The 13,232-nt window shown below is 38.8% G+C and overlaps 1 protein-coding gene across 1 annotated transcript in view; it reads right to left on the bottom strand.

The window, feature by feature from the left end:
* Positions 1-440: 440 nt before the first annotated feature.
* The window catches only part of LOC121905371 (collagen alpha-6(VI) chain-like), a 72,537-nt gene continuing 59,745 nt past the window's right edge, over positions 441-13,232 (bottom strand). The window contains exons 31-38 of the mRNA XM_042423581.1: positions 13,193-13,229; positions 13,032-13,043; positions 11,151-11,632; positions 9,808-9,904; positions 6,050-6,700; positions 5,576-5,666; positions 3,923-4,053; positions 441-1,235 (exon numbers count right to left, since the gene is read on the bottom strand). Of these exons, the coding sequence (XP_042279515.1) occupies positions 1,060-1,235; positions 3,923-4,053; positions 5,576-5,666; positions 6,050-6,700; positions 9,808-9,904; positions 11,151-11,632; positions 13,032-13,043; positions 13,193-13,229 (1,677 nt within the window). The 3' untranslated portion in view covers positions 441-1,059. The remainder of the gene's footprint in view (positions 1,236-3,922; positions 4,054-5,575; positions 5,667-6,049; positions 6,701-9,807; positions 9,905-11,150; positions 11,633-13,031; positions 13,044-13,192; positions 13,230-13,232) is intronic.

Genomic DNA, 13,232 nt, shown 5'->3' with positions numbered 1-13,232 from the left:
CATGTTTGAGTCTAGCAAATGGATCAGCAATCAATACACAGCATATGTTTACATGTGCTTTGATGTTTTTGTTTGCTTTTTGTATGTCTTGTTTGTTCGACCTGCACAGAGACTGCAAATCTGACACATTTACATCATATTGATGTTAATGTGTGTTGTCCCTGATATGAAAAATGCTTATGTGGCATATGCAGTAACCATTCAGCTACCAGGGCGCTCCCATTTGGAGCCATTTTTAAGAAAAAAAAGTCCAAATTCTCTGATTCCAGTTTGTTAAATGCAAATATTTTCTGGTTTCCTTAATCCCCTATGACAGTAAACTGAATATCTTTCGGTTGTGGACAAAACAAGACATTTGAGGATGTCATGTTGGACTTTGGGAAACACTGATCAACATTTTTCAGCATTTACCAAACAGCTAATCGATTAATGGAGAAAACAACTGACAGATTAATTGCTAATAAAAATAATCATTAGCTGCAGTCTGGAACCAAACCAGACCAAGCTGCACAGGATCAACATCAATTAGTCCCTCACCTCAGGGAGAGGAGAAAACCCTCTAACTGGCTAATTGATAACAGGATTTGAAAATGAATCTGCAGTTTTTGATATTGATAGACAATGCTGAGTTTTGATGTAATGTGAAATATGAATTTTAATCGGAAACAGAACAAAATATAAAATGATTGATTGTTGCTTCAGAAATGCTACTAAATCCAGATTTATCCAGCTCCTCTTTTTTTCAAAAACAGCACCTGATCTCTTCATAAAAGTCCTGAAAGAAGCATTTCCAGCAACTGGAATCAACATCCAACAGAAAGAGTGCAAATCACCAGTGGAAATGAAAAAAACATCTCCATACTCATAAAAATAAAGCTGCTTTTTTCAGAAGAACAAAACTTGCATTCATTCAAGAAGAAAATTAAAGGAAACTCCATGTGACAAAAAGCCCAGCCGTGAATAAGAAATTTAAAGATATCTGGGAAGTCTCCTTGGTTATTTCCTTGAAAATGTGCTTTTTTCTGAAAGTTTTCTCATCTTCTTCGCCCAACATCCTCCTCATCGACTCTTCGTCAGACAAAGCTTCTCACAAGCCTTCTGCGTCTCAAAGCGGTTGCTGTTGCCGCTGCAGCCGCCGTACCAGAAGGGGGAGCATTCCCCACGTTTGCTGTCGAAGAACCACATTAAGGTGTAGTTCTGGCAGCCGCCGACGTCATGTTTGAGAAAACAGGTTTCTGGATGGAGACACAGGAGAGACATTCAAGTGTTACACTAAACAGTGAGACTAATGCAAGAACATTTCCATATTTTTATCATATTTTATTTTAAAACTTTTTTCCAGGTCAGATTCAGCGAGAGCGACACACAACACATTACACACAGACGGCTTAGACAGTGGAGTTATAGAAATATAGCAATTAAAAGATGGCAGTGAAAATAAGTAATAAGTAAAATGCAGTAGTTGCTGTTCAACAGATAATAAATAATTGTCATTTAAAGAGTTGGTTCTGTACTCATTTATTGAAATTTAAATCTTGTTTGAAAGTTTACAGCATCATATGAATAACTAATCTAATTTACTGCAAAATGTCTGGTGCTGTAATCCATTACACAGTAGCATAAAATTACTGTATTTTATTTTACAGTTACGTACAGCTACTGTAAAAGTAGATACAGTACCATAAAATTACTGTTTCATTTTACATTTGCTACTTTAAATAAAAACACAGTAAACTTACTGTAAAATAAATTACAGTAAGCGTACTGTGTTAACTTCAAAATAAAATTACTATACGTGGAAATATGAGACAATGTTACTAATATAACAGAAACAAATTAACTTGTTGCAATAAAAGGTTAAATACGGATATATTTGGTTGAAAAACAAATAAAAGAGACGTCTTAAGAATTTTCTTGAGTACTTGGAGGCCAGCTCAAAGAGGAATCTTTTTGAGGCTGTTTTTATAAGTTACGATAAAACGGGAGGAGTTTGGGTCTAAAGGTTTTTGTGCCGAATTATTGATGAATATTCAATTTCTTTGTTCTAGGGGCTTTAGGTGTGACTGGTGGTTTGCAGCCTGCATCTCCTGGAGTAAAGGAATTTTGTGGAAGTCTAATTCTGAGTTTTAACACGCAAGAATCACACTTCAGAGTCACTGTGGCCTCATATTTCACATTTAAGCTGTAAATACATTCTTTTCATAATGTTCAAGCATTTCATGATATTTTCTGATTGATAACAGCTAAGCAGTTTACTTATGTTTCATAAGAAGTCAGTTCTCCTAATAACAAACATTAACCCTCATATTAACACTTCATGATGTCTAAGCATACAACCTTCATTGGTTCAACTTTCTCAAACTATCTACACATCTTAAACCATCTACTGAAATAAAGTTTAATACTATAGTGAAAGGAAATAAAGTTAGGCAACACTTATGTTATTAGATTACTTTCAGAAACATATTTAAATATAAGATGAGCAGAACTCTTACTTCATAATATAAAAGCACTCAATGTGACTATTGTTTAACAAAAAAAAGAAAACTTTAAACTCAAATCCTTCAATCATTATATCTTTACATTCCTATTACTTCAGAAACTTAATTCTTTCAACACAACTACTCGTCTAATTTAACTATTAAAATATGATTGCCTATGAGGTTAATAGATCACAAGTTAAACACTTGGGTGATTTTAAAAAACAAACACATGGTTATCAAACATTCATTAACTCTCTACACATAAGGGAATTTAACTCTTGTCAATAGAGGGCAGTATTGTTACCTGTAATATAGAAAGTCAATAAAATCTAAGTCTTATATCTCTTTAGTAGATAGTCATACACCTATGAAAGTTATACCATTCTTCTTGTATTTACATGACAAATATTAATTCAATTAGACATTTAATTTACATGAATTTCAAGTTTGCCTCAGATTTTCAGGGAGGCTTCACAAAGTCGTCAGGAATGTGGGTTAGTTCATGGCTTTGGTGATAAGAGTCCGTGCTCCATCTAAGGTGAGAGTTGTTTTTCTCCGGTCCAAGTGGCCTTTAGGGTCATTTCATGCTTTAAGTTTGTGTCATAATTCAGCTTATTGAAATGGTTTCTTAGGAGGTCTTCCTGAGTCTGTTGAGCATCACTGATCAACCCCCACTTAGGCTTACAAAGGTCAGTTCAGATTCTGATGTTCTTTTGCTTCCGTATCTTTAAATTTGACAGTTGTGCTCGAAAAACTTGGACCTCAGTATTTCTAACATCTTGCTCACAGTCCTCAGTGTAGTTACAATCTGCTTTACATTGAAAAAAGTCACTAAAATGTGGTTTAAACAAAAGTTATGTCACCAGGACATAAAAAACCATCTAGGTTACACTTATCGTAACCAATACAGCTTTCTTCCAAGTCAGATTCAGCAAACCCTTATACCTGTACAAACTCACTGTACAATTCTATGTGCCCTCATGAGATGTGAGCAGTAGCACAATCAACACCTTCATATTGCTATATAAATGGAATTGAGTCAAAACAAACTACAGTGTGTGTGTGTTCATGGTGATGTGACATATCACAACACAACACTAGATGAGTTCATTGTTGGTTTGAATCTGCATGTGGGATTTCTTGACAAAGAGAAAAATGTAGACAATCATCAGACGTATCCGTAACTGAGACAAATTCAAAGTCTGAGGAAAACAAACCACTAGAGGATGCCAAAAGCCGCTGGAAGACGTTTAATAAATGTGGTAATGCATAACAATATTTCTCCAAACCAGACAATTTACTGTATCAAACTCCACCATTCTGACACAAAAGGAGCTTAAAACAAACCATGAAATGTGTTCACAGATATTTTTAATCCAGTTCTGATCATCAGCTGCTGACAGTGTGTGTTTTTGTGTGTAAAGTGGTGTGTGTGCTACCGTTGAGGTTAACTCCAGATTCTCCGGTTGATGTGTCAATGACATCCAGCTGTCTGGTCCAAGTCATTACTCCCATCTCCTCCTTAAACCTCTCCTCCACATCCTCATCCATCAGCTCTGCCGACCCGTCACTGGACACACAGCAGCAGACGTTCACTGATTCACGGTAAATTATTCTCAATAACACAGTCATAAAAGTTACATCTTCAGTCACACTTTTTACTCTTTATTTGTCTAATAGTTGTCATCAGAAACAAGTAGTGAACTCAACTCTCAATATATCATCAGCTTTCAAGTTGATATGTTGAACTTGTTAGCAAACAGTTGCTTATTTCCACATCCAGAGTTGTGTTTCTGTCCAGCTGGTGAATGTAAGTCCAATATTCACTCTCTTTTAGTTCTGCTTTTACTCTCTACCAACTCCTGAGGGAAATATCTGGCTCTTTAGCTGCTAAATGCTCCACTATGTTCACCAGCTAGTCTACAGCTAACTGTGTCTGTTTGCCGTTTGGTGCAGAGCAGGTAGTGTACAGTGGCTTTTTGCAGCTTTTTCTCTGAAAACAGCTGCCTGCTGCGGCCCAAAATGACGCTATGAGAGCGCTGAGAGTGAACCAAAACAGTAAAGTTGCAGCCGGACAGATAAACAATGAGCTGAAACTCACTATAAAGCTCCGTAAAGCCGAGAGGAGCTGCAGAGTCTCTGATAATTCTCTGTAGGTTCATCACCAACACATTACACACTGACAGATCAAATATTCATATTAAAGTAGCTGTAAAGGACTGTATGCATCTTATTGACTTAAAGCTGCACTAATCAATATTTGTGTATTAACAACTGATCACATGACAACATTAATAAAATTATTAATGGCAACTTAAATCCTTATCTGGACATGATACCAAATAACACATGGTAGATTTCTAGACAGACTCTGATGTTTTTTTGCCTCCATACCTTTATATCTTTAGGCAAAAAAAGAGAAAAAAACAGAAAATATAATTAAACAGCTACATCTCAAAAAATGTGACATTTTTATTTTATTTATTATCAGAAACATTTACAGACTTGTTTTGGTGGCTACTGGATTTGTGCTGAAAAATTTAGACCTCAGTATTACTAAAATTTGTGTAGTTAAGAACTTCTTTATATTGAAATAAAGTCACTGAAATGCTGTTGAAACAAAGGTTATGTCACCTTTATTCAAACTAATACAGTCCAGTTTTAACCTGAAGGTCTAGATTACTAGATACTTTCCAGATTCCTCCTTTTCTCTGAAACTACAGTTCCAACAAGTATCTTCATCACCACCTTTATCTTCCTGGTAAAGACTTGTTGGGCCTCATACACTTTTATTACCTTTTTTTTAAATAATTATCTTCAATAATTATTTATTATTGCAAATAACCAAACTAGCTCCTAACAGACTGTCCTGCTCTCTCTAATCTGAGCGTCTTTATCAGAATCAGTTGATGAATCACAGAGCAGGATTTCATAAAAGCTGAGTAACTAAAACCATATTTGGAAAGCTTTTGGCTTTAAAGTCGTATTTTTCAGCTTTGTTGGCCAAAAGTGTCTAAATGTTACCTGTCTGACAGATGCTTTGCTGATATGTTTAATTTGTTGTGTGTAATTCTGCAGGCAGAGTGACTTACCCGTTATGGAAAAGTTGGTCTTCGTCTGTCAGGTCTGGCAGCTGGTTGCAGGTCCGTTTTAAAGAAGGAGTAGGATACGAGTTAATTCCCTCTGAAACAAGCAGAGGAGAATAAATTCATGTTTGTTGTTGCTAAGAAACAATATGAAGAAATGTTTTGAAATGGTAACTGGCTGCATTTATATGATGCTTTTATATAAATGCGAAGCGCTTTACAATGTTTCTGCTGCTCAATCATCCATTCACACACACACACACACACTCATGCACTGGTGGGTGCTGACACAACCATCGGGACACTTCGACATGCAGACAGGAGGAGTTGGGGATCGAACCACCGACTTCCTAATTAGTGGACGACCCGCCCCTCCAAATATCCTTGTTATTGTGAACTGGATGATATCTGGAGACAGAAAACTGTGCAGAAAAGTTAAAGACAACCTGTGATGTTATGACTGTAACCATCTGCTCTTACTGTTGAGGGCGGAGAGGAAGACTCTGAAGAAGCGCTGGGTGTAGCCCTGCTCGTCAGCCTTCAGCCGCCCAATGTGGAGCAGGTGCTGCTGTACAGGGAAACTGGCCAGATTCTCCACCTGCGTCTGGTTGTAGCGCCCACCCACCGCCACCACAAACATGGCCACCCCCTCACACTTGGCCTTCTGGGAGATGTAGTGCAGCTTTGCCTGATCCTTGTAAGCTGTCTGGGTGCCCACCACGGTCAGCAGTACCCTCCTCCTGCGAGGCTGTCTGGCCTTCAGCAGCACCTCCTTCAGGGAGAACTCCAGCGTCTGTCCCAGCACCGAGGAGCCGCCCTGCTGTTGCATTTTCTGGACCAGGTGTATCTTCATCAGCTGGTGGTTCTGGTACTCCTGCAGGCCAAACTCCACCTTAGCCTTAGTGCCGCTCTGCTGGACTACAGCTACTCGGGCCTGGTTCCTGGCCCGTTGGGGTTGCGGACTCACAACCAGCTGCTCCACCACAGAGCCCAACAGCTGCTGCATGCCAGTGTATTCGTCAGCCTGCATCTGCCTGGAGCTGTCCGCCACCATCACCAGGTCCACATCCACCTCCTGAGGCCGCACTGGTTCCTGGATGGAGGCACACTCCTCTGTACGTCTGCAGGGGTCTGAAAAAACAATGGAGAAAATATTCAGAAACCCGATACTTTGGTTGGAAAATGGCTCCGGATTTGTCTCTCTGTAAAATATTTATGATGGTATTTAAAAATTTTGACCTGATTTGCAATTTTGCAAATGTTGGTATTTACTGCCTTCTTTACGTAACAGTTTACAGCTGAAATTTGTAATAACTTTGAGGAACTCCTGATCCCTAACAACATGCCCTCAGCGGAGGACTCTGAGCCAGAAAACGTGAAGGTTACTGAGGGTCTTAAAACTCTGGATGTTGTTGGGCTTTTTCCATTGATAAGGCCTTTTGAATGTCACATGGACATTCCCATATACTAATAGATGTGGGTGGTAGTTGCCATTTTTAAGAAAGGGCACTGAAGGGTGTGCTCCAACTATCAAGTATCACACAGCTAAAATTCCCAGGGAATCTTGTGCTGTAAAGAAGACTGGCTGATTGTGAACTTTGGATTAAGAAGTGATGTGGAGATCCTCACTGGAACAGCTCACTCTTGCGAGGATACTAGCAGGGACATGAACTTTGTGGATTTGGATTGGGACTTCCCCTGGGTGTTTTGTGGGTTGTACCTCAGAAATATCAAGTGCTTGAGCCATTGCTATGAGTCATCGGGGCCATGACATGAGTGTCCATATTCTCACCAGTAAGTCAAGCATATTCTCGGTTGGGCTCGGGACAAGGTGGCTCCTTGTCACCAGCAGAGTTTTTGAGATTCATGGACAAAATCTGAAGGTACAGCTGATGGACAGAGAGGGTCCAATTTAGTGACTTCAGGATTGAGTCTCTGCTTTTGTCAATGATAAAATTCTGTTGGCTTCATCAAACCAGATTTCTGTTGGGATGAAGGTCAGGGCATGCTTGAAACAAACAAACAAATGTATGATTACATAAGGCAAAAGTGTTCACAGCTGTTCTGAATGGCCACACTCAAAGGCAAGGTGAAAAGCCTGCCATCATAAGCCAGGTTTCCATCCAAATTTAGTGTAAATTTTAACAGTATTCCCAGAATATCTGCAAAAGAAAATTCTAATAAATGTGCGTTTCCATCTTCTGACGTTTTGTGAATACTAGAAGTTGCCAGTTGGTGCCATTAAACAATTGCAGAAGAAGAGGAGATAATGAGATGACGTCATTAAAAGACTGGCAATCAAAGTTCAAACTGTGAACAAATACAGTGGACAATCATTTCAGGTTGTTTCATGTATTATTTTGAGGAACGTTACAGTCTCCTCATCATTTCACACTGATCTGATGTTTTTCATCTGCTGCCGTTTTTTCTTTTCTCTGGTAGAGCGGAAACGTAGATGGACGCCATGATTAAATTGTTAAATCTGTTTCCACCTCAGCCAAGTGTAAAAACTTATTTGTGATATTTCAAGATTTTTATTGAATTTCTAGTGTTTTTTATGTGCAAATGTATGGATGGGAACACACCTATAGAGGCACACCAAAGAACAGTGGTAGGCAAGTAGTGGCCCTTGGGCCCTCCAGTTAAAATATTTGGCTCCTTGAAAGTTGTGACTTTCATAGTTTACATTAAAATGTTTACATAATTTTTTACAAATCTATTGTAGATAAAGAAAAAAAAATACAAGGCTCATGAAAATCCCGATGAAATAAAAGCTTGTTAATTCTAATACTGCCAACAGATGACAAGCGGCATTAATATTGTGGTGGCGCCATATTATTTGAACAGTGCATGGCGCTGAAATTAACTCTAATTAACCTTCCAGAAATTAAATTTATATGCGTTAATTCCAATACTGTTTTAATTTCACAATTTTAGCCAATATGACCAAACAGATTTGTTCTTCACAAACATGTTTAGGTGGTGGTCTCACAGAAATGGTGTGTTTGATGCCATTATTTCCTAAGATAACAAATCAGAACTTTTAATCAACCAAACGTGACTCAGAAGCAGGGTATATTGGTGGATAAGCAATAAAATACGTCTCTTGTCTTGAAGTGCAGCACAGAACATATTGTATATTTGCGTATGAATCATTTTTAGCCAAATGAGTATTACAATAAGCTGTGATGAGAAAAATGACATCTGTTATCAGTAAGTTATATTTTGTACGACTGTAGTCTGCTAGTCGACTAGTTGATTAGTTGGTCGATATGCTCTCGTCTGACTAAATTCTCATTGGTCCGTGTTATTTTCATAAGGAGAAAAGTGCTACATCAATAGCTTTCCAGGAGTAATCCTGCGGCGGGAGGGACAGACTAACAAATTACCTGTGAAAACGGGGGTGTATTCAAAACACAACTTTTTCACAACTTTGAACTTGCCCAACCTAATGGAGACTGCTGGGTCTAACTGTACTCAACGTTTACTGAACGTTTACTGAATCTGTGTTTCTCTATACTGACAGCCCAAAAATTTTTTTTAATATTTGATAGCGTTTGGGAGTCTCTGTGCAGCGCTGTTCTGGTACGTTGGTCAACCTCTGTCATTGCCTGGGAAACTATTGGTAGCGTGGCTCCGTTAAGGAGTATGTTTGCATAGCGAGTAGGAAAGAGCGAGGGGCAGAGAAGTGACGGTGGATGCGAGCGGAGCAGAGGAAAAGGTTAGTAGTAAGTTGTCAGTCTGGCAGTAAATGTACAGTACAGACTACAGTGTGTCAGTTAATAAATGCTAAAGTCACGTCTGTTGTTTCCCCAAATGCTGGAAAAGTAAAAGGGGTTAGCTCCAAAGTTAGCAACAATGGGTTAGCCTAACCTGAAGACACAAAACAGAGAAATACAGAACAGAGAAATGTGTGGCTGCCGAGTTTACTGTGCACTCTGTCCCATTACATCCACCCCCCCCCCCCCCTCGTGTTGTGTCTGACTTAACCTATGATCATGAATACTGGATAGTGACAGAAAGAATTTGATTCTGGATGCAAACGACCGATATGAGTTTTCTCGACAGGATGCGTGGGCTCAGCCTTCTTTTCAGTTTAATCTCACACTTTAATCACTTTTTCAGCACAACCTTTCAGAGCCAAACATGCAGAAATTACAAATGAAACACAGTTTTGACAGAAAATTACTGGATGATTGATATGAAATGTTAATTCAAGCATGAGGCTCAGAGCTTACCGAAACAGATCGCACAGTTCTTGACTTTTCTCAGATTGGCAGCCTGGTCCTGCGGCCTCCCCAACTCTATGAAGATGGAGTGTCCTGTGTCGTCAACCTGAGATGAAACAGCAGCTGTCATTATTTACTGCTCAATATACACCTGCAAAAAAGAATTTTACTTCAGTGGCTTTTCTCCAGTCGGTGTCATTAAACCGTTGCAGAGGAAGAAGACACAATGAAATGACGTCATCAAAAGAGTGTCAGTCAAAGCTCAAATGATGGAAAACCATGTGGAAAACATGACATTTCTGTTAGTTTCACGTAAAGATTTGAGGAAGGTTACAGTCTCCTCATCGCTCCACACAGATATGATGTTTTCAGCTCTTCAGTGACATTTGTGACATTTATTCACTAAGTCTGTTTACACTGCATTTTGTTACATAAATAAACAGGTGGATGAAAACACATAAACTGTCTGCAATGTCTCTCGGCAAAGTCACGACACAAGTTTAAGAAATCTTTTATTGCCTGATCAAAAGATTATTTGGCAACTATTTTGATAGTCAATTAATCGTTAAAGTAATGTGTAGAGCCAAATATTTGATGGTTACAATTTGTCAAATGTGAGAATTTTTCAGCATTTTACATGATAGTAAATTGTATATTTTTGGGTTTTGGACTGTTGGTAGGACAAAAAAAGACATTTAATGACATCACCTTGTGCTCTTGCATATTGTGATGGGCATTTTTCTCTGTTTTATGATGGTTTATACACCAAATGATAAGTTGATCAAGATCAAGAAAATAATCCGCAGATTAATCAATAATAAAAATAATAGTTAGTTGCAGCCCTAAAACTATCATGTAGTCTGATCCCAGCATTAGACACTGTCCTGACATTTGATTCAATAAGGATTGTTTTCATTATCAATCAACCTGCCGGTTATTTTTTTGGTTAATCAAATAATCGTTTCGTCAATGAAATGTCAAAAAGTGAAAAATGCCCATCACAACTTCCCAGAGACCAAGGTGACATTTTCAGATGTCTTGTTTTGTTTCTCCAGTGGTCCAAAACCCAAAGATGTTCAGTTTACAACAATATGTGACAAAAAAAAGCATTTCAGATGCTTGAACCTGAGAATGTTTGCTTAAAAAATGACTGAAACAATTAATGAATTATCATAGTTGACAATAATTGTTCATGTCAGTTGATTAATTGACTAATCGTTTCAGCTCTAATTTGATTTAGTTTGAAGTGATCGCTCACTCCAGGACGACACTTTAAAAGCTGAAGCGACAACATGTTTGTTTGGATGTGATTCCTATGAGGCCACAGAGCTCTGCTGACAAATCAAACCCACCTCCATCGCTTTCCTAACATCAGGATCGCCGCTCAGTGAGATGACTACAGGGATGATGTTTAGGGCCCGGTACTCCATTACGGCGGAAATGATGTCGTTGATATTCTGCGTCTCTCCGTTGGAGAAAAACACTGCCACCTTCCTCATCAGAGCTCCTGCACGGGAGCGTTTGAAGACGTTCTGACCTACAAAGCGCATGGCGGCTCCCAAGTGCCGGTCGGATGTGAGCTCCGGGGTGATGTTTCTCACAGAGTCATTCAGCTGAGTCTTGTGGCGGTAGTCCTGGAAACGGATCAGGTACTTGGTTTGGTCATTGTATCCCACCACAGCCACGCGGGCGCCCGTCGGACAGTTGCTCTCAGCAATGGAGATGTCCTCCAGCAGAGAAAGAAGGGCAGTGCGCTGCCTCTCGAAGGCCACGTCCTTCGACATGTCCAGGCCGAACACCAGCTCAGTGGGGTAGGCCGGACACTTTGACTGACCTGGAGGGGTTAATGATGAGAAAAGTGGAGAATAATTTAAAACTACTGTACACTTAAAACCCAAAACTGGACAAATGTCTGTCAAACTGCGACACAGCTGTCAGTGGTGGAACGAGGTCAACAAACATGAACAGACACAGGTTCACTGTACTGTCACACAAATTCAGGCATGTAAGCTTTCCTCGCTGCTCATTCTTACATTGTAGTTAGGCAGGAAGATATTGATGTAATGATATCAGGTATGTAATGTATATGTGGCTTCCAGCATAATTTAATATCTATTATCACTACAAGAAATTTAATTTCATACACTTTCATTTTCAACATCCTGTATCATGTGTTTGCTTTGTAAACTTTTAAAGAATTAACAAAGATGATACATTTAGTTTTACTTAATTCAGTGTTAGTTAGGGTTGTTAGAATCAGACCAACTCTGCATCCTAAAGTGGTTTCTTACCACAACAAAATAAAGTAGTATCATCTGCAAAATAAAATACATTTTAATAATTTGGAAACTTATATCATTTATTTACAAAATAAACAATAATGGGCCAAACACTGAGCCTTGGGGAACACCACAAGTAACCTTCAAAAATTGTGAATTAAAGTTATGTTTTTGGACATATTGATACCTATTCTAAGTACTTAACCAGGAGTGTGCTACCTGGTTAAGGAGATAACAAAGTTTACAAAGACAACAAATGCGCACACCCTATGGTCCACTCACACAGGTGTGTTTTATTTTGTCTTATTAGACCTTTTCTCAGGACTGTGTGGGTGTTTACAGACTGAGCTTAACTCTCTTTACTCCTTGACTGGGGCAATACCTCAAATTTTAAGTCTGGCATTTGAATCCAAGCTTTGTTAAATGTTGAAGTTAGTTTATTTAATGTGACGTCAGGGTTCTGAACCACAAAGTTGGAAAAGGATATCCTATATCTTTATCATTCTTATTACTCCATTATTATACATGTAGTTTGGTGACTTCATGTTTATCCCAGCTTAACTCCCTTAAACGTGAAGGTGGAAGGCAAACCTTGAATAACAGACACTAACAGTCATTTTTCAACACAGAGTGTACAGACCTGCTAGCGGCTCTGTGAAGCTAAATTTGCTCATTAGATTAAAAGTCAGGAGATCAAAGTTATTACAATTCATCCTGTGGGGAATGTGAATGTGTGAACCAAAGTTCATGACAATCCATCTGATAGCTGCTGAGATATTTCAGTCTGAACCAAAGTGGTGGACCGACGAACGGGAAACACCATCCCTAGAGTCATGCTGCCAGAATCAACAAACGTTACAGAGATGAAAAACCACACCAAAAAAATCAAACGTCTCAAGAGTAAATCTTACTGTACTTACCATATTTTCAGGGTAACAAAATGGAGATACATACCGTGGCAGCATGCTGTGTGGAGGAGAAAAATCATAAGATTTGTGCTGGAGAGTTACTGAAGCAATTAAAACAAGTTTGCACTTCATTCACATGAAATTGTAGACATTTGTTTTCACTTTTGACTATTTTTTGTCTCAGTAAATCAATGCTACAACACTTACCACAGTTGTCTCTGATGTAGGTGATCAGCTCACATTCCTA

This window comes from Thunnus maccoyii, chromosome 10 (assembly GCF_910596095.1).
Source record: "Thunnus maccoyii chromosome 10, fThuMac1.1, whole genome shotgun sequence".
Classification (NCBI taxonomy): Eukaryota; Metazoa; Chordata; class Actinopteri; order Scombriformes; family Scombridae; genus Thunnus; species Thunnus maccoyii.
This window is presented reverse-complemented; position numbering and strand designations above follow the sequence as displayed.